Source organism: Monodelphis domestica, chromosome 2, assembly GCF_027887165.1.
Source record: "Monodelphis domestica isolate mMonDom1 chromosome 2, mMonDom1.pri, whole genome shotgun sequence".
NCBI classification, from domain to species: domain Eukaryota; kingdom Metazoa; phylum Chordata; class Mammalia; order Didelphimorphia; family Didelphidae; genus Monodelphis; species Monodelphis domestica.
In genome coordinates, this window is record NC_077228.1 from 449,004,997 (window position 1) to 449,026,600 (window position 21,604).

The 21,604-nt window shown below is 35.5% G+C and overlaps 1 protein-coding gene across 3 annotated transcripts in view; it reads right to left on the bottom strand.

Annotated features, from left to right (window-relative positions):
- The window catches only part of PDE10A (phosphodiesterase 10A), a 466,245-nt gene that overhangs the window by 183,734 nt on the left and 260,907 nt on the right, over positions 1 to 21,604 (bottom strand). For all 3 annotated transcript variants that reach the window (XM_003340456.4, XM_016429717.2, XM_056814385.1), the window contains exon 3: positions 20,272 to 20,300. In XM_003340456.4, coding sequence (XP_003340504.2) covers positions 20,272 to 20,300 — 29 coding nt within the window. The remainder of the gene's footprint in view (positions 1 to 20,271; positions 20,301 to 21,604) is intronic.

Below are 21,604 nucleotides of genomic sequence, written 5' to 3' on the forward strand. Positions count from 1 at the left end.
CCAGCTCTCTTGCGCCCCCTAGAGTTCCAATAATGAATAGGCCTCAAAGCTAGACTTAAGAGTGCTGAGAAGGAAAAAAAAAACCCTCAGTAATTAACTTTTTTTTAAATTTTTATTTAATTTGTTAATTTAGAATATTTTTCCATGGCTACAAGATTCATATTCTTTCCCTCCCCTCCCAAAGCTGATATGCAATTCCACTGAGTTTTACATGTATATTTGATCAAGAACGATTTCCATAGTATTGATATTTACATTAGGGTGATCATTTAGAGTCTAAATTCCCAATCATATCCCCAAAACAAATGACCAAGCAATTGTTTTTCTTATGCATTTCTGCTCCCACAGATCTTCCTCTGAATGTGAATAGCATTCTTTCTCATAAGTCCCTCAGAATTGTCCTGAGTCATTGCTTTGCTGCTAGTAGAGAAGTTCATTACATTCAATTGAACTACCGTGTATCCCTCTGTGTGTATGATGTTTCCTGGTTCTGCTCCTCTCACTCTGCATCAATTCTTGGAAGTCATTCCAGTTCACATGGAATTCCTCCAGTTCATTATTTCTTTGAGATCAATAGTATGCCATCACCAACATATACCACAATTTGTTCAGCCATTCCCCAATTAGAGGGCATCCCCTCATTTTACAATTTTTTGCTACACAAAGAGCATGGCTATGAGTATTCTTGTATGTATCCTTTTCGTAATTATCTCTTTGGAGTACAAACCCAACAGTGCTATGGCTGGATCAAAGGGCAGATAGTCTTTTAGTGTCCTTTGGGCATAGTTCCAAATTGCCTTCCAGAATGGTTCCAGTTCACAACTCCACCAGCAATGCATTAATGTCCCAATTTTGCCACATCCCCTCCAGCATTTATTACTTTTCTTTGCTATCATGTTAGCCAATCTGCTAGGTGTGAAGTGATACCTCAGCGTTGTTTTGATTTGCATTTCTGTGATTATAATAGGTTTAGAACACTTTTTCATGTGCTTATTAATAGTTTTAGTTTCTTTATCTAAAATTTTCCCCTTGCCCATTTATCAATTGTGGAATGGCTTGATTTTTTGTACAACTGATATATCTCCTTATGAATTTGAGTAATTAGACGTTTGTTAGAGGTTTTTGTTATAAAGATTTTCCCCTCAATTTGTTGCTTCCCTTCTAATTTTGGATGAATTAGTTTTGTTTGTACAAAACCTTTTAAATTTAATATAATCAAAATTATTTATTTTAAGTTTTGTAATTTTTTCTAACTCTTGCTTGGTCTTAAAATCTTTCCTTTCCCAAAGATATAAAAAGTATACTATTCTGTTTTCACCTAATTTACTCATAGTTTTCTTCTTTATATTCAATTCATTCACCCATTCTGAGTTTATCTTGATATAGAGTGTGAGATGTTGATCTAAACCTAATCTCTCCCATGCTGTTTTCCAATGTTCCTAGAAGTTTTTGTCAAATAGTGGATTTTTGTCCCAAAAGCTGGGATCTGTCCTGTTATGTTTGTTTCTAATTTAGTAAAAAAAAGTTTCTTGGTAGTTTGATGGGTATGGCACTAAATAAGCAAATTAGTTTGGGTAGGATTGTCATTTTCATTATGTTAGCTCATCCTACCCATGAGCAATTAATGTTTTTCCAATTATTTAGATCTAGTTTTAATTGTATGGAAAGTGTTTTGGAGTTCTGTTCATATAGTTCTTATGTGTGTCTTAACAAGTAGGTTCCTAAGTATTTTATATTATCAAGGGTGATTTAAAATAGGATTTCTCTTTCTAATTGTTGCTGCTGAGATGTGTTGGAGATATATAGAAATGCTGATGATTTATGTGGATTTATTTTGAATCCTGCAACTTTGCTAAAGTTGTTGATTATTTCCACTAGCTTTTTTAGTTGATTCTCTGGGATTCTTTAAGTAGACCATCATATTATCTGCACAGAGTGATAGCCTGGTCTCCTCATTATCCATTTTAAAACTTTCAATTTCATTTTCTTCTCTAATTGCTACTGCTAGTGTTTCTAGTACAATGTTAAATAATAGAGGTGATAATGTGCATCCTTGTTTCACTCCTGATCTTATTGGGAAATGTGGCTTTTAAAAGAGTGGGAGACATAAACTGTAAGAGTTAAAATGGTTTAGGTCTTAAACTGTAGTGATTAAAATAGTGGAAGACTTAAATTGTGATAGATATAAGAGTGGGTGAGTAAATTGTGACCACAGAAAATATGTTTTCGTTACACTGTTTTGTTTTACATCAAATATAAGGTGGTCGCAAGGGAAATATTCCCAATTATGAATATACCCAAGTCAACTGGGTTTTATAGAGATTTTAATTAATAATACAATGAAGAATTAAAGAAAGAGAGAAAGAGTAAGAAAGGAATAAGTATGAAGGGCCTTAAGCCAACATGGCCTAGACCTGAGTCTTAATAGAGAGATCAGTCAGTCTTTAATCACTCACCACAAGATCTGTGAAGCAAGGATTCTAGTGACACCAGGCCAGCATCATCTCAGCTTCCTCCACTAGCTCAATCTTCAATCTGAGTTGTCCCTGAGAGAGTCTCGAGAGAGACCCTTCAAGGCAGCCTTTCCCAGCTGACTCTTTCCTTCAACAGCCTGTCCTTTCTTATATAGTGGGTTTTCTCCTATGTCACCTCCCCTAAGTTCTTCCATCTACCAATCACAGTACATGTTTTTGAAAGGACAGACCATTCTTAGTCCACACCTAAGAAGGTGTGGATTTTTTTGAGTAATTCACACCAGGAAAGCTCTGAGTAAGTTTCTCAGCTCTTTGTTCCTTGTAAATTCACAAGTTGCTTAACCTTTATAGGTACTTAGCTTAAGAACTTTTTGCCTTATTGTAAGTATGGGTTTAAGTACTTTCATTGTTCAGAAAAGAGTTCACAACTTTATCTTCCCCTAGGGAAGACCCAAGTAGGTGAAGTCAAGTTCTCACAATTCTGATCTAAGTAGAGTTCACTGCCCAAATGGGGAATGGTCTTAATCCAATCTTATCAGGTAGGGTCTGGGAAATTTTAAGGTTTACAGAAAGCGTCTAGTTTATCCCCATTGCAGATGATACTTGCTGATGGTTTTAGATATATACTCTTTATCATTCTTAGGAAAGGCCCTTCTGTTCCTATACTTTCTCGTGATTTCAATAGGAATGAGGGTTGTATTTGTCAAAGGCTTTTTCTGAATCTATTGAGATAATCTTGTGATTTTTGTTGGTTTACTTGTTGATATAGTCAATTATTTGGATGGTTTTCCTAATATTGAACCATCCTTGCATTCCTGGTATAAATCCTGCCTGGTCATAGAGGATGACCCTAGTGATGACTTGCTGGAGTCTTTTTGCTAGTATCCTATTTAGGATTTTTCCTGGTATAAATCCTACCAGATCATAATGAATAACCCTTGTGATCACTTGCTGGAGTCTTTTTCCTAGTATCCTAAATAAGATTTTTGCATCTATGTTCATTAAGGAGATTGGTCTATAGTTTTCTTTCTGTGTTTTTGACCTGCCTAGCTTTGGAATCAATACCATAATTGTGTAATAAAAGGAATTAGATAGAACTCCTTCTTTGCTTAGTCTGTCAAATACTTTGTATACTATTGGAATTAGTTGTTCTTTGAATGTCTGATAGAATTCACTTGTGAATCCATCAGATCCTAGGGATTTTTATTTGAGAAGTTCTTTGATGGCTTGTTCAATTTCTTCTTCTCATATGGGATTATTTAAGTATTCTATTTCTTCTGTTAATCTAGGCAATTTATATTTTTGTAAATATTCATCCATATCATCTAGATTGCCATATTTATTGCCATATAATTGGGCAAACTAATTTTTAATGATTTCCTTAATTTCTTCTTTATTAGAGGAAAGATCTCCTTTTCATCTTGGAGAGTGTTAATTTGATTTTCTCCTTTCTTTTTTTATTAGATTGACCAGTGTTTTGTCTATTTTATTTGTTTTTTTTTCTTCAAAATACCAGCGTCTAGTCTTATTCATAAATTCAATAGTTCTATTACTTTTGATTTTATATTTTCACCTTTAATTTTTTTATCTCTAATTTAGTTTTCATCTGGGGATTTTTAATTTTTTCACTTTTAAGTTTTTAAATTTATATGTCAAATTCATTGACCTCTGCCCTCCCTAATTTTTTTATGAGCTCAAGGATATAAATTTCCCCCTGAGTACTGCTTTGGCTTCATCCCATAGATTTTGAAAATATGTCTCATCACTGTCATTTACTTTAATGAAATTTTTAATTGTTTCTCTGATTTGTTCTTTAACTGATTTGGGAGAATCATATTGTTTAATTTACAATTATTTTTTATTTGGCTCTCCATGTACTTTTACTAATTATTATTTTATTGTATTATGATCTGAAGAGGTTACATTTATTATTTCTGCTATTTTGCACTTATTTGTCATGTTTTTATGCCCTAGTACAGAAGAGGCATATTTCTTTTTGTCCCTCTTTATATTTCTCCATATATCTATTAACTCTAATTTTTCAAAGATTTCATTCACATCTCTTATCTCTTTCTTATTTATTTTTTGGTTTGATTTATCTAGATCTGATAGAGGAAGGTTCAGGTGTCCCACTAGTATAGTTTTTTTTTTTAAACCCTTACCTTCCATCTTGGAGTCAATACTATGTACTGGCTCCAAGGCAGAAGAGTAGTAAGGGCTAGGCAATGGGGGTTAAGTGATTTGCCCAGGGTCACACAGCTGGGAAGTGTCTGAGGCTAGATTTAAAACTAGGACCTCCCATCTCTAGGTCTGGCTCTCAATCCACTGAGTTACCCAGCTGCCCTAGTATAGTTTTATTGTCTATTTCCTCCTTCAACTCCACTAGTTTCTACTTTAGAAATCTGGATGCCATACCATTTGGTATATATGTTGAGTATGGATATTTCCACATTGTCTATACTGCCTTTTATCAGGATGTAATTAACTTCCCTATCTCTTTTAATCAGATCTTTTTTCACTTTGGCTTTGTCAGAGATGATTTCAACTCCTGCCTTCTTTTACTCATTTGAAGCCTAATAGATTTTGCTCCAGCCTTTGACCCTCATTCTGTTGTGTCTATCTGCCTCGTGTGTGTTTCTTGTAGATAACATATGGTATGTTTTTGGTTTCTAATCTACTCTGTAATTTGCTTTCATTTCGTGGGTGTGCTTATCCCATTCATATTCAGAGTTATGATTGCCTCCGTCTACATTCCCCAACATTTTGATATCCTCTTGTTCTGTCCTTTCTTCTTTTGCTATATCCTTTTAAACTAGTGGTTTGCTTTTAATCAGTCCCCTTGATTCCCACCCTTATTTTACGTGCCTTTCCACCCCCCTCCCTTTTTGTTCCCTTCTTATTTTTTTAGGGTCTATTATATACCCTCCCCTCTCTATCCCTCCCTTTGTGTACTCCCCATCCTACTCCCCCCCCCCATATTTTCCCTTCTCACTTTCCCTGTAGGGTAAGATAGAATTTGATACCCCACTGAGAGTAAGGTTTAAGTATTACCTATTAGCACTATCTTCTTCTCCTTCTTCTAATAGTATTCTTCCCCTCCCCTTCCCATGTACCTCTTTTTGTGACACAGATTGTCCTATTTATCTTATTCTATCAAGTTTCTCTTGGTGCCATCTTCTATTCCCCTCCCCCCTTCTCTTTTATTTTTACATAGCACTTATTACCCCAGTCTTTACCTATTAATGATTCTTCTCATCACTATAATAGTGAATATAATTTTTGAGAGTTACAAATAATATTTTTCCATATATTAATATAAGCAATTTGATCTTATTGAAGCCCTTAAAGAAAAAAATTTAAATAAAAACAATTTTTCTTTCCCCACTCTTTGTTATTTATCTTTTCATGTTTTTCTTGATTTCTATGTTTGATATCAAACTTTCCACTTAGTTCAGGACTTTTCTTTACAAATACTTAGAAATCTTCTATTTTGTTGAATGCCCATACTTTCCCCTAGAAGTATATAGTCAGTTTTGATGGGTAGGTGATCCTTGTTTGAAGACCCAATTCTCTTGCCTTTCTGAATATCATATTCTAAGCCTTGCTTTTCTTTAGTGTGGAAGCTGCCTGATCTTGTGTAATCCTGATTGGTCCTCTTTGATATCTGAATTGTCTCTTTCTGGCTTCTTGTAAAAATTTTCTCCTTAGCTTGGAAGCTCTTGAATTTGGCAATTACATTCCCAGGGGTTGTCTTTTGAGGATTTAGTGTACAGGATGGTCTATGAGCTCTTTCAATGTCTATTTTGCCCTCTTATTCAAGAAGTATATTTTCCCCTCTTATTCAAGAATATCAGGGCAGTTTTCTTGGATAATTTCTTGTAGTATGATGTCAACATTTCTATTTATTTCTGGGTTTTCAGGTAGATCAATGACTCTCAAATTGTTTCTTCTAGACTGGTTTTCATGATCAGGTATCTTGTCAGTGAGATATTTCATATATCCTTCTATTTGGGCAGTATTTTAACTTTACTTTATTAATTCTTGCTGTTTTGCATGATGATTGGCTTCCAACTACCCAATTCTGGTCTTTAAAGACTGGTTTTCCACTATAATCTTTTTTTTTCCTTTTCAGCTTGGTCTATCCTGCTTTTCATGACTTCCAGTTGTTTAATTGTGTTCTCCAATTTATTTATCATGGCATTTGGTTTCTGGGCTTATTTCTCCAATTGAGAGTTCCTGTCCTTTATTTATTTTTAAAACCCTTATCTTCTGTCTTGGAATGAATATGTTTTGGTTCCAAGGCAGAAGAGTAGTAAGGTCTAGCCAATAAGGGTTAAGTGACTTGCCCAGGGTCACACAGTTGGGAAGTGTCTGAGACCAGATTCGAACCTAGACCTCCTCTAGGCCTGGCTCTCAATCCATTGAGCTACCCAGCTGCCCCCGAGTTCCTGTCTTTTAGACTGTTATTTTCCTTTTGAACTATTTCCAACTTTTCTTGCCAAAACTCCTCCATTTTTCTCAAAATCTCAGATTTAAATTCTTGTGGAAAGGAAACTAGACTAACCCAATTATCCAAAGCTTGTTGGATCAGAAAATTTTAATCCCAACAATTTCAGAATATAATACACCAATAATACCTATAAAGAAAACAAAACGTGACTCTGAAGGAAAAGTTCAGTGGAGACTGGTCCAAGATTTAAGGGCAGTAAATAAATTTGTGAAAAAGTCCCATGCAGTCATTCCAAGCCCATCTAAAATAATTTCAGAAATCCCAAGTAACTCTAGATATTATACTGTTGTTGATCTGTGTAGTGCTTATTTTAGCATTCCAATTGCAAAGGAAAGCCAAAAAATCTTTGCTTTCACTTGGAATGGGGCTCAGATTACATGGGGATTCTGTGATAGCCCAACCACATTCTGCCAAATCTTGCAACAAGATTTACAGAACATCCGATTCAAGGAAAGCAAAATTGTGCACTATGTATATGACATTCTTCTTGCATCCCCATCTGCTAAAGTTTGTTACCAGGACAGTAAAAAAACTCCTCCTAGATCTATATAAAAAAGGTCACAAAGTTTCCAAATCAAAACTACAATGGGTCATGCCTAAAGTGGAATACCTAGGATTTATCTTGGAAAAGGGGACGAGAAAAATTTCCAAGAAAAGAGTAGAAGACATACTGAAGCTCAGTGTGCCAAAGACTAAGAAACAACTGAGAGCCTTTTTAGGAGTGACAGGTTTCTGTAGACAATGGATCTCAGGCTATAGCCAAATAACAAAATGGCTTATGGACTTAACCAAAAACACAGTCACAGAACCTTTGAAACTAATGAAAGAGCATTGGCACAGCTCAAAGAAGCAATCATAACAGCTCCAGCCTTAGGTATTCCAGACTACAACAAAGAATTCCATCTCTTTGTACATGAAGCAAGAGGCATAGCTTCTGGAGTGTTAGTCCAAACTTTAGGACCCAATTTTCGGCCAATGGCATATTATAGTACACAGCTAGATATAATTGAGAAAGGAATGATTCCCTGTTTGAGAGCAATCGCAGCCACAGCAACCATGATCCAAAAGTCATCTGATTTGGTATTAGGATCAAAACTTAATGTCTACTCTGCATACCAACTAGAATCCATATTGAAGAAATGTCATTTACACGCTTTCACACAGCAAAGACTTTCTCAATATGAAATTGTGTTGCTAAGCAACGAAAACATCACTTTAAAATGTTGCCAACCATTGAATCCAGCATCCTTGATTCCAGATCTGCCATTAGAAGGGGAACCCATACATAATTGCCAAGAAACAATATCAGTAGTAGAAAAGCCAAGAAATGATTTAAAAGACACTCCCCTGGGACAACCCGACATTGAAATGTATACCGATGGTTCGAGCAGGATAGTTAACGGAGAAAGTTATACTGGAGCAGCAGTAGTAACACTAACAGAGACATTATGGTATGCGTCCTCACCAAAGCATGTGAGTGCTCAAGGGGCAGAGCTAGTTGCTTTATTAAATGCTTTGCAAATCGGAAAAGATAAACGGGTCAATATTTACACAGATTCCCAGTATGCATTTTCAGTAATTCATACCACTGCAGAAATTTGGAAACAGAGGATTTTTGACAACTGCAGGTAAAGAGATCACATATGCCAAATAATGCAACTTCTTGAGGCTGTACAACTTCCCAAGGAAGTGGCAATAATCCACTGTAGATCACACACAGGGGCTAATGATCATGTGTCTTTAGGAAACCACAGAGCTGACATTACAGCAAAATTTGGAGCTAGAGAAGGACCTTTTCATGTATTGAATTTCTCAATAGTTGAACAGGACAATCTAACTGATGCCCATAATGAGCAGGAAATTCAATTGTGGATAAAGAACTTAGGAGCAAAACAAATAAGAGGAATATGGTTTTCGCAACTAGGCAAGCCCATCCTGCCTAAAAATTTATTTTATCACGTGTGCAATGCAATACATGCACAAGGACACTGTAGAACCCAAGCTGTGATCGATTCAGTGAGACGATTTTGGACTGCACCAGGAATATCCTCATATGCCATAAGAATTTGTCAAAAATGTAAAATTTGTATGCAATTCAATCAAGGAGTTTATAAGACCAAAGGCTTAGGAGGTCGTCCCTTAGCATATACTCCATTTGAATGCATACAGATAGATTTTATCAATATGTCAAAAGACAAAGAGTTTAAGTATTGCCTTGTCATCATAGACAGACTGACTAGTTGGCCAGAAGTTTTCCTTCCAAAAAGAACAAAGCAGCAGTTGTGGTCAAAATCCTATTAAAAGAAATCATACCTAGATTTGGGATTCCCTCAAAATTGAACGCAGACCATGGAAGTCACTTTACTAAGTCAATATTAAATGACATTTATAAAAATCTAGGAATACAAGCAACATACCACACACCATATCATCCCCAAAGTTCAGGGCAAGTGGAAAGATTAAATAAAGACATTAAAACATTGATAGGAAAATTTTGTGCAGAAACACACCAAAAATGGACAAACATTCTGCCATTAGTTCTGTTCCATCTTAGAACACGACCCAGTGGAGATTTGCACATCTCTCCATTTGAGATGCCATATGGACACGCAATTTGGCAAGGAAGGACTTGTAAACCAGCTTACATTGCCATGACAGGGGGAGATTGTCAATTAACAAAATATATACAAGCTTTACAGACAAGAATAGCAGAATTGCATGAAATGGGCTTGATACAACAAACAGTACCCCTGGATTACAATTTGCACAACATCAAACCAGGAGACATAGTATACTTAAAAAATTTCAATAGAAAATTGGCTACAGACATAAAATGGACTGGACCACATGAAGTATTGCTTACTACCCCAACAGCTATAAAAGTTGCAGGGAAAGACACATGGTTTCACTGAGTCTTTCCAGACCAGAAACAAACCAGAAAAAGTTCAACACCACTGTAATAGATATAGAAGATAATTAGACAACAGATAGGGCTGAGAAATGGAAACAAAAACTAATTAACATAAAAAGTACGATTTATAAGAAATAATAGTGACACATAATGTTCGAGACAACTTTCCAGCCCAGAGGAAAAGCAACCCAGAGGAAAAGCAGCCCAGAGGAAAAGCAACCCAGAGGAAAAGCATCCCAGAGGAAAAGCATTCCAGAGGAAAAGCATCCCAGAGGAAAAGATTTTAAACCAGCCCAGAGGAAAAGCATCAAGAAAAGAAACAAAGAGGAAAAGCTGAAATGGACAGCTAAGACTTTGAACTTTGTAAATGTCTATATTGGTAGGCAATAAAGAGAGGTCGATTCCTGCATCTAATCTGCAGCCATCTTTACCCAGAAGTCTCAGTCACTAACTTTTAATCGTAAATCATAACTTTTCTTTTTCAGCTTTCTTAAATCTCTTTTTCCTTCCTTCAATATCAACTAAACATCTTTCAGATTAAGAGTTTACAACAGCCACCCCTGGTCTCCCAGGCTGCCAAAGAAAATGGAGCCTAGAATTCCTCTTCACTGGACTTATGCATAAGAACCTCCTGCTTATTTTCTTAAAGGGGACAATATAAAAGTGAAAAAAACCCTTTTCTGGCCTTAAAATCTATTCTTAATAAAACTAAATGAATTCACTTCACTTCACATCATTTCACAGAGGCCTTTCCAGTTCTTATAGAAATCAAGTAGTTCATTATTCCTTATAGCACAATAGTATTCCATCACAATTTGTTCAGCCATTCCCCCTCATTTTCCAATTTTTAGCCACCACACAGAGCGCATTCTTATACAATCATTTTTTATTATCTCTTTGGGATATAAACCTAGTAATGGTATTGTTCATCACAGGGCATTCAATCTTTTAAAGCCCTTTGGGCACAATTTCAAATTGCCTTCCAGAATGGTTGGATCACTTTGCAACTCCACCATCAGTTGTATTAGTGTCCCAGTTTTGTCATATCCCCTCCAATATTTATCACTTTCCTTTGCTATCATATTGGCTAATCTGCTAGGTATGAGGTAGAACCTTAGAGTTGTTTTGATCTCATTTCTCTAATCAGGAGGGATTTAGAAAACTTTTTCATGTGATTGATGGTTTTATTTCTTCATCTGAAAATTGCCTATTCATATCCCTAGACATTTTGTCAATTAGGGAATGGCTTGATTTCATGTAAATTTGATTTAGTTCCTTACATATTTGGGAAATTAAACCTTTATCAGATAATTTTGTTGTAATTTTTTCCCAGTTTGTTTCTTCCCTTCTAATTTTGGTTGCATTGGTTTTGCTTATACAAAACCTTTTAAATTTAATATAATCAAAATTATTCATTTTATATCTTGTAATGTTTCATACTTGGTCATAAATTCCGTCCTTTCTCATAGATCTGACAGGTATACTATTCTATGTTTACCTCATTTATTTATGATTTCACTCTTTATATTTAAGTCATTTATCCATTTTGAATTTATCTAAGCCTAATTTTCCCCCTACTGTTTTCCAATTTTCCCAGAAGTTTTTGTCATATAGTGAGTTATTTTCCCAAAAGCTGGTATCTTTGTATTTATTGGACATTAACTTGCTGAGGTCATTTATTCCTAATCTATTCCATTAATCCACCCTCCTATCTCTTAGCCAGTACCATATTTTTTTGATGATAATGGTTTATAGTACAGTTTAAGATCTGACACTTCTAGACTGCCATCTTTCACATTTTTCTACCATTTCCCTTGATATTCTTTATCTTTTGTTCTTCCAGATAAATTTTGTTATATTTTTTTTTCTAATTCTATGAAAAAAAACTTTTTTGGTAGTTCAATAGATATGGGCACTGAATAGGTAAATTAGTTTAGGTAGGATTGTTATTTTTATGATATTGGCTTATCCTACCTATGAGCAATTAATGTTTTTCCAATTGGTTAGATCTAGTCTTATCTGTGTGAAAACTTGTGTTCATATAATTCCTGAGTTTGTCCTGGCAAATAAATTCCCAAATATTTTATATTATCTAGAGTGGTTTTAAATAGGGTTTCTTTCTAAGTCTTTCTAAGTCTTGCTGCTGAGTTTTGTTAGAAATGCTGATGATTTGTGTGGGTTTGTTTTGTATCCTTCAACTTTGTTAAAGTTACTAATTATTTCCACTAGCTTTTTAGTTGATTTTCTCTGATTCTCTTATATTCATCATATCAACTCCAAAGAGTGATAGTTTAGTTTCCTCACTGCCTACTTTAATCCTTTTAATTTATTTTCTTCTCTGATTGCTACCCCTAGCATTTCTAATCCAATATTAAATAATAGGGGTGATAATGAACATCCTTGCTTCATCCTGATCTTATTGGGAAGGCTTCTAACTTATCCCTATTACAGTTGATATTTGCTGACAGTTTTAAATAAAAACTACTTATTATTTGCACAGTTCTGATTCTAAGACAGAAGGTAAGGGTTTTTAAATAATATCTCAAAGGGATGTTGTAAATATCGAATAATGGTTACCCCTGCTATCCACATGCCATGGAGTCTATGCCCATTGTACATTTCATATCCCAAATGGGCATCACAGACTCCCTCTGTTCTAAGGCAAGATGGGGAATACCTGCAATTGTCCCAAGTAAACTGCACTTGGCCATCTGATCATACAATGGGAACTAGTCATGCAATCAAATATCTGAATTTTGTATGAGGTGGCTTTAAAAAGAACTTCTTTAATTGTATTTTCTGGTTTGAACAAGATGATGCTTCTAAACTCTTTTGAGTATTTGTTCATCCTGAATTCAACTCTGAGAATAAAAGACTTAGCTTATATTTTATTATAACTACACAGAGGCAGAAAACATAGCTTCAAAGATACTATGGGAGATATTCTTCCCAACATTCAGAAAGCAGAGTCCATGCTCCTTTCACTACAGCTGCATTGTTTTCAGCATGCAGTCCTAAAGCTAATAGTGAATAAAAAGAAAATGGTGGTCAAAGCTATATTTGATCATCTCTGTAAATAACTAGAAAAGTTTGAATGGCAAGTTAAGGAAGGAGAAGACAAAGCAAAGTTTCCAGCAACAAAGAGAAGATTTAAACTATGATTAGGAAGCCTGGAAAAAAGAAACATTTTAGAAAATGCCTCTAAAGCACAAAAGAAGTGATTTCAGTTTTCAGACAGCACCTGCTACCAACCATGACTTTTTCCTCTCTAGAGAGTCTTGACTAGTTGTTAGCATTTGCTCTTGAGCTCAAATTCTGAAAGCATCGCCTTAATATGTTTGGGGCTCTTTTACCATGGTATGTCAAGGAAAACCATTTCACTTCCACTCTGAGTTTCTATATTTTAGTGAGGCTCCTTGAAATAGGTTGCATAGAAGTCATATTTAAGGCAGGGGGACCTGACTCTTGACCTTGGAAATAAGCTAAAAACAATCAATCATTGTGTCTTTTGGCACAACTTCCACTTGCCTACCAGGCATCTATGTTCTCTTCCAAGGAAGTCTAAGGAAATTTAGTACTCTGGTTTTTACTTTTAATAATTAAACATTGATTACTCACTTTAAAAAGATCAAATGCAATTATACATGTACTCTGTAAGCCTTTAAGTGCTATATAAATTGTAGCTCATTATTATTCTTGGCAGGAATGACATTTAAGTTCTTTAAGTCAGGAAAATGTGGGTTCAAATCCTGCCTCCAATACTTAGGAGCAATAGGTAAAGTGCAAATTATGACAATGGGTAAATCATTTAATCCCTTTGATACTTAGTTTCATCTACAGAATATGAATAATAACATCACCTCATCTTTCCTCATCAAACTTGTAAGAAGCAAATGAGAACATATACTTAAAGTACCTGTTATGAAGACAGACATCATAACATTTCTCTGCAGAGTCCACACAAACCTTATGAATCTTAAAATTTCTCAGACTTGTGAATCTTAAAAATTCTCAGACTCTACTTCAAAACATTTGGTTAAGACCATTCCCCATTTTAAACAATGAAGGTACTTGATCAGGAATGTGAGAACTCTAACATTACTCCACCCATACTTAAGCATACCTTAGGGGAAGTTAAAGTTGTAAACTCTTTACTAAACAATGAAAAGTACTTAACCCATACTTAGAGTAAAGCTAAAAAAACCTTAAGCTGGGTCTATTTCTAGATCTAATGCAAAAAGGTGCTAAGTACCTATGAAGGTCAGGCAACTTGCAAACTTGCAAGGGATAAGCTTAACAAAAGAGGTGTGAAGTTTTAGTCTACTCAGGTGTGAATTACTCAAAAGTTTAGTCTACTCCGGTGTGAATTAAGAATGGTCAGTCCTGGGAAAACATCTACTGTGATTGGTAGATGTGAAAACTTAGGGGAGGTGACATAGGAGAAAATTCTCTTTAAAAGGAGGCCAGAAGGCCTTTGAAGTGAAAGGATTCAGCCTTGGAAGCTGAAGTGGAGCTCAGGAGCTGAACTGGTGGGTCTCTCTGAACACTAGAATCTTGCTTGGGACAAATCTTATGGTGAGTGGATTAAAGACTGACTGATCTCTCTCTTAAGGCTTAAGCCTAGCCTGGCCTAGCCTGGCCTAGCCCTTTTCCAACTATTCCCTCTTACTCTGTCTCTTTCCCTTTCTTTAATTCCTTATTTGTATTAATTAAAATCTCCATAAAACCCAGCTGAGTTGGGTATTTAATATTTGGGAATTTTCCCATGGCAACCACTTTATTTTTGATTTAACTCAAGACACTGTCTTGAAACCATATTTTCACGGTCACAGTTTAAGGCAAACACTCTTTTGACTATAACAACCTTCAATCTCATCCAGGATCATGTAGCCCAGAAGGGGATGGGTGGTAAAGGGCAATGAGGTGGCATAGTGTAGACAATGCTTGATTTGCAATCAGAAAGAGTATTTATGGGAAATTAACACCATAAGTCACTTCATGGATGAAAAGACTGGAGATGATTAACAAACTGTCTATTACTCAGCATAAATAGATTTGTTGGTACAACTCAAGAGGAGACACCCTGTAGAGTTTTGTAAGGTCAGGACATCAATGCAAGCACAGAACTGTCCGAGATTTAGAACTAGAAGGGGCCTTAAAAGTTGGTCTACCCCAATCCCTGAATTTTACATGTTAAGAAAGTGAGTCCCAGAGTGGTTAAATTATTTGCCCAAGGTTACCAAGAACTGGGATCTGAACTTAGGTGTTCTGACTCAATAATGACAGAGCAACCACAATAAATTATTTCTCGGTAGGAACTAATCTACTATGATGGTAATTAACAGAAAAGATATGAATGTGAGAGTAAAGGGGTTTGTTATTGATAGGCAATAGATTCTCTAATCCTATGAAGCTGGAAGCCATCTGGCAAAGTGAGGCTTCTCAGATTTGGAAAGAAGGGACAAGCTATAGCCTAAGTGTTAAATGCAAAGGCTTAAATTATCTGGGCCAGCAGTGTTGGCAGTTTGGAGATAAATCAAGCAAATAAAAAAAAAAACAAGGAACATTCTCTGCTAACAAAGCATTTACTTTTTAGAAATCCGTGACAGAAGGAATTCTTAGATATTAAGGATATTAAAGAAAGGAGGGGGAATTGGCAATTGTCATTTGGAAGCTTCAGACCTCTGAGGCATAGCTGTAGTTGGCACATCTAGGGCCATTGTATGTGTGCGTGTGCGTGTGCTTGTGTGTGTGTGTGTGTGTGTGTGTGTGTGTGTGTGTGTGTGTGTGTAGACATGTTGGTACCTTGATCTAATGGTCTGGGCAACATAATATCTTAAAGAAAGATCCATACATTGTAACTCCTTCTGGTTAGGCCCAGAATATTTACCCTGAAACCATTTCCACAATTCTACCTTCATGGCAGGAGGTTAATTTCATAATCCAATCAATCAATAAGTATTACCTACTATGTGTGAAATACTATACTATAAACTGGATTTACTGGTACAAAGAATGAATTGACCTCTATTCACAAGTAGCTTACATTTTGAATCTGGATGGGATGGGTTGTTAGTTGTGAACATAAAGAGAGGCTTCTCAGACTTGAAGGTAAATTACCAGAATAGTCAATAACAGGCATTTCACACTGAGTTGAGTGAGGTAGAATCTTGTTGAAGAGAACTTTTAAATTGAAATTTCAGGGGCCAATCAGTAAGTTAACAAGTATTTTGCAAGCACCTATTATGTACTATGTGTTGGGGTAACAATGATAAATATAAAGTGAAACCTGGCTTCTAGAAGAGGGGACAGAATAATACAATTTACGTATATATAAGAGATGGAAACATTTGTTTATTTGCACACACAAATGCATTTGTATGCATGTGTGGTTGTATAGACACATGTACACACAAGGTTTCATGGAGGAGGTGGTTACCCGAGTTGAGTTTTGAGAGCAACTTTGAATTTTCTGAGTAGGAAGTGAGATAAGAGAACACTTTGAACTTAGGAACAATTTATACCAAGACAATATATGAGATGAAATGGCATGTGTCAGGAATGGCAAGTAAGTAAACTGGGCTGGACCAGAGAGAAATTTCCTGATGTAGGAAGATAAGCTAGAGCTAGATTTTGAAGGGAATGCCAGATTCTGATAATAAATTAATGCAAAAGGAATTGCCACAGTAACATTCAGAACCAACTCTCTAAGTAATGGACAGAGAGAAAAAGCTTCATTTGTTGATTTGTTTTTAAAGATTCAGAAAACACTAGACAGGAGGAAGGAAATCACTGGAAAAAATCATAAGAATGATTCTATGTAAACCTATCAGTGACACAGAAGATAGTGAACCAATATAGACATTGTTTTGTTACTGATGCAAGGAAATACCCTTGCAAAAGTGAGTTGATTTCCATGGGAAGAGATGGAGTGGTAGGACTGGTTCCCATATGAATAAAATTGCAGCAGGGGCTTTATGAAGAAGATATTGAGAGGATACTGGGCTGGGAAAATGAGATTTCCCTCCCTCTAATATACTATTGGCTGTGACAAGGGGTTAGTTTTATGAGCATATTCTAGGGTAATGACAGCTAGTTACCAGATAGAAGGAAACATGAATAGTGGTAAAATTGGTAGATACATGGGAGAGTGTATAACTTGACATAAGTAGGTCATGGGATATGACTCAGGGAAACATTTGCTAGAGAGTTATCAGCAATAAGTGGGAGGCACAGAGCAGCAGAATCTGTGGCATTTAAACTCAAATATGTGAGGAGCATTTATTGGTATTTGTGTCAGGCTAGGTTGATCTAGCATCCACATGACATGTACCAGTATGGAGAGGATGAGTTAGAATGGAAAGAGTACTGGATATGGATTTGGGGTATCTGGGTTTGAACTCGTGCTTTATAAACTCAGACAAAATAATAAATTAATTTGGAGGGAAAAGATCCATAATCTCAAAGGAAATAATTTTTAAAAGCAGGAATAAAAGGGAAATATTCTGTTCAGACTTCAAATTATACTAAAATGCTGTAATCGTAAAAATCATTTGGCAGCTAGGTGGCACAGATGATAGAGCACTGGACCTGGAGTCAGGAAGAAAGGAGTTCAAATCCAGCTTTAGACACTTTAGCTGTATGAGTCTGAGAAAGTTATTTAACCTCTGATTATCTCAACTTCCTCTACTATAAAAGGGGGTGGGGGTGGTTAATAGTCCTTAAATTTTAGGACTGTTGTGAAGATCAAATGAGAAATAATCAGAAAGCACCTATTCTGGCTTAGTGCTTTATCTTTGTGAAATTTTACAAATGTCTACAAAACAGAGTAGGTCTTTTAATAAGTTCTCCCCCGTCATTTCTTCCTCCCCAACAAATTCAACAGTTTTCTATTCCCATTTATGTTAAAGATAAGATACTTATCCTCCATCTGCTAGGTTGACATTATCTTTGACTCCTTATTCTTCATCCTAGATCTCTATTTAGGTTCGATGTCTCTCCATTTCTACCTGCACAATACATCTTGCATCTAATTCAAACTCTCCTCTCCATTTATTCAGGTCCCTTGATTCAAACCTGGTCAACTGCAACAAACTAACTGGCATTCCTGTCTCGGGGCTCCAAAAAGTAATTTTTCTTAAGTGAAGATATGCCCATGTAATCCTCTTGACTCAATTAACTCCAGCAGTTTCTTATTGCCTTTAGGATCAAATATAAATTCCTCCTTTTAGTCCTTCACATCTTGGCCAGTGCCTGTCTTTGCAAACTCTCCTCACGCACTCTGCAATCCAACCAAATTGGCCCTTTCTCTTTTCCTCAATTGCAAACTTGAAAATTCTATATGTAAACATTGGCTATAATCAATGACATTATTGTTGTTGTAATTGTTACCATAATTTCAATTGACCCCTGCCCTGCTGCTCATCAAAAGTTTTATATCTGTTCTTTAGCCCCTTGTTATATTCTCATGCGGTAGGCCCTATACCCCTTCCTCTGTCCTCAAGCTTCTGAGCAGTGGAACTTCTACACTCTCAACAGATTAGGCCACTTCCTATACCACTGAAAAGACTGAAGTCTCTCCACTTCTATCTGCTCTCAAATCATGAATCTTCATCTATTATCTTCTCCATTCCTCTGAGGAAGAGGTGGGTCTTTTCCTGCTCAAGTTCATAATTTTCCCTTCCATTAATATCTTTGATTTCCCTTCCCTCATCTCATAGGACCAGTCTTGCTTATATTGAAAATCTCTTCATTTTCTTATATCTTAACTCTCCTCTCTTGGATTCTTTCCCTCTTCCTACAAACACTTTCAAATCTTTTCCCTTAGTTTTTAAGCTTTTCCTCTACTTTTTTACTCCTCAAAGCACTGTCCTATTTTTCTTCTTTACCTGCCACACATTTTTAATGAGTAGTCTACACCTGCTGCCCCCATTTCCTCATTATCAACTCATTTCTCAGCATGGAAGCCAGAGAAAGGTGAGGATACCTGTTGCCTATGACACACAAAAGGAGAAGGAAGGGGCAATATTTTATTAATGCTTGTTAAAACAAATATACGTATTTATGATGACAGAAGGTTTTGCTGTCCATGATAGGAAGGGAAAATTTGTTATAGTAAAAAAACAGAGTCAAATGAACTATAAACTAGTAATAAGTTCAACCTACAAACCTTTCCCAGGATCATAAATGACTTGTCTGACTCTCCTTCAACCTCATGTGATCTAGCATCCATCCCTACCACTTTGCAGAAAATAATCTATCAATGCCCTTCTAATTCCTACATCCAATATTCCTTTCCTAGTCCTCACCTAGACAAAGTAAAACCATTCTGGACATATTCTGTGCTTCCCTATCTCTGAATCCATATTCTTCTTGCTAACTGATCCCTTAATTCTCCCTTTTGTCCCTCTCTCTCTACCTTCACTCAAAAATCACCTCTAAAATGAAGTCTTCCTGATATCCTAAATTGTAGTGATCTCTCCTTCATTTGATTTTATAATAGACTTTTACTCTCTTCTATATTCCTCATATATATACCTCATTCTAATTTTCATTGCATTTATATGTGTGTGTATATGTGTATGTGTGTGTGTGTACACCTTACCTCAATTATATTGTAAGCTCCTTGAGGGCAAGGACTGTATCATATTTATTCTTGCATTTCATCCTTGTGCTTACCCCAGCACATTGCACATAGAAAGACCTTGAAAAATGTGTGTTGGGGAAATTAATGTCCTGATTCTTAAATTCTTCATATTTGAATTGTTATTTATACAGGGATAGTAGTACAAACAACTAGCTACCTTTGTTCATTTCCAAGGCTTTCCTTCTATTTATCTCCAGCAATGTAAAGGGATATTTGTACAGGCAATTCTCTCAATGATTCTCAAATGTTCATTTTCAACACTGAAAAGGATGAATGATATGTAACAGGGTTTTTTCCTTCTAATGCTTTGGAATTGGGTTTTCAATGTTTTGTTTTTCAATTTTAAATAGGTTACTGAAATGAAAAATATTTAAAAAATAATTTCATCTAAGAGTCTTAATTAATAATTTAGCACTTACTAGGCACCCATAATATACTAGGTGTTATACAATCCTTGTCCTCCAGGAGCTTAGCCCCCAAGTTACTGAAAATTATCAAATGACTATTTCCCTTGGATGTGAAAAGGTTTACTTCGTATTTTCCAAAGTGACTAATATTATGATGCTGCCAACACCATTCCCCCAATAACCAACTACATCTGGACACTCTATCCTCAAGAATTTTTCTAAATAAAAGTCTACACCATGAAGTATACAATAAGCAACAGTTCATCAGAGGTTCTTAATTTCTATTTGGTAAGAGTAAATAAAAATTCTTCATTGTTACTTACCCGGGTGATTTCATTACAAGCTTCTTCATCTGTGAAGGAAAAATAATAATAATTAGAAACTCTAAGTAGGTCCTGACATGAGGTACCATGATATCCCATAACATCTTCCTCTTAATAAATCTGATAATTTGGTTTTTAAATGTTTGTTCTAATAAGCAAATATCATGAATTAGGCATAAGTGTATGGGTATGTATACATACAAATATATGTGCATATATACATTATAGGTATTTTTTGCATCTAAGTCTCCAGTTTAGGACTTGTTACACAGAGATAATAACAGTGCTAGCAGATAATAACAATTCTTATTTTAAGTTATTAAAACCCCTTATTGAATAAAGTTCAAGGTAAAGTTGGAGAAGTGAGATGAATAAAAGTGGAAGATGGGTGACCACAGGGTTTACCTGTCAGAGGCTGTGGGGGAGAGGGGATATTTTTATGGAAGGCCTGGATGGGTGGCTCTAGGAATCAACTGATCTGGCTATAGTTGATTCTAGGTGATCTCTCTTTATACTAGGCAGGTGGGTATGGTTAATGGACCTGGATTAAGACTCATGGAGATAACTAAATAAAGTCTAAATAAAGATCTTTCTGCTCATTATTCTTCAAAAAAAATCCTTCATTCAATCATGATTAATCTTTTTATAATCTCTTTAAAAAAAACCTTTGTCTTTGCAGGCCTATGTGCTCTCCAACCAAATCTCACCACCAACCAGTTAAAATTCATCAATAAGCATTCTGCTTGTATCTAATGATGAGTGCTGCATGCTGAATTTTGTTCCTTTTTTTTGGACGATTTGGTTTTTATCCAAACAAGTTTAGTTTTACAATCATAGTTCATACATGTTAAAGATCTGTTTATCTTATCTTAATTCTTTATTAATAGTTGATAACACATATATTCTAGCAATGAAGGTGAGATTTCATTAAGACTGTGACTCTCTGTAGCAGTTTCACTTTCAAAAGTTTCTAATGAATAAATAAAAATAACTTTTAACCTGAAAATAGAGAAGAAATTATGCTTTATGTGTTTCCTTCAGGATATCCAGAATAATTTGGTGTCAGTAAACTGTAATCATGAGATAAGATTTGCAAAAAGGCATGGCTTCTATATGAAACAAATTTTTAAAATAGTTTCTGACCTGCTGTGGGGGCCAGACACAGACTGTCATTTAGTAATTCTCCATCCATTTCATGTAATCCAATTGAGGAATGTGGATTAGCTGAAGCTTAATTTCATTAGCATTTTCTGGTACTAATTTTTCATTGATTTAAACTTCTCCAAAGAAATAAACAGTTATTATTGGAGTGTTTCTACACCAGTGAGAGTTG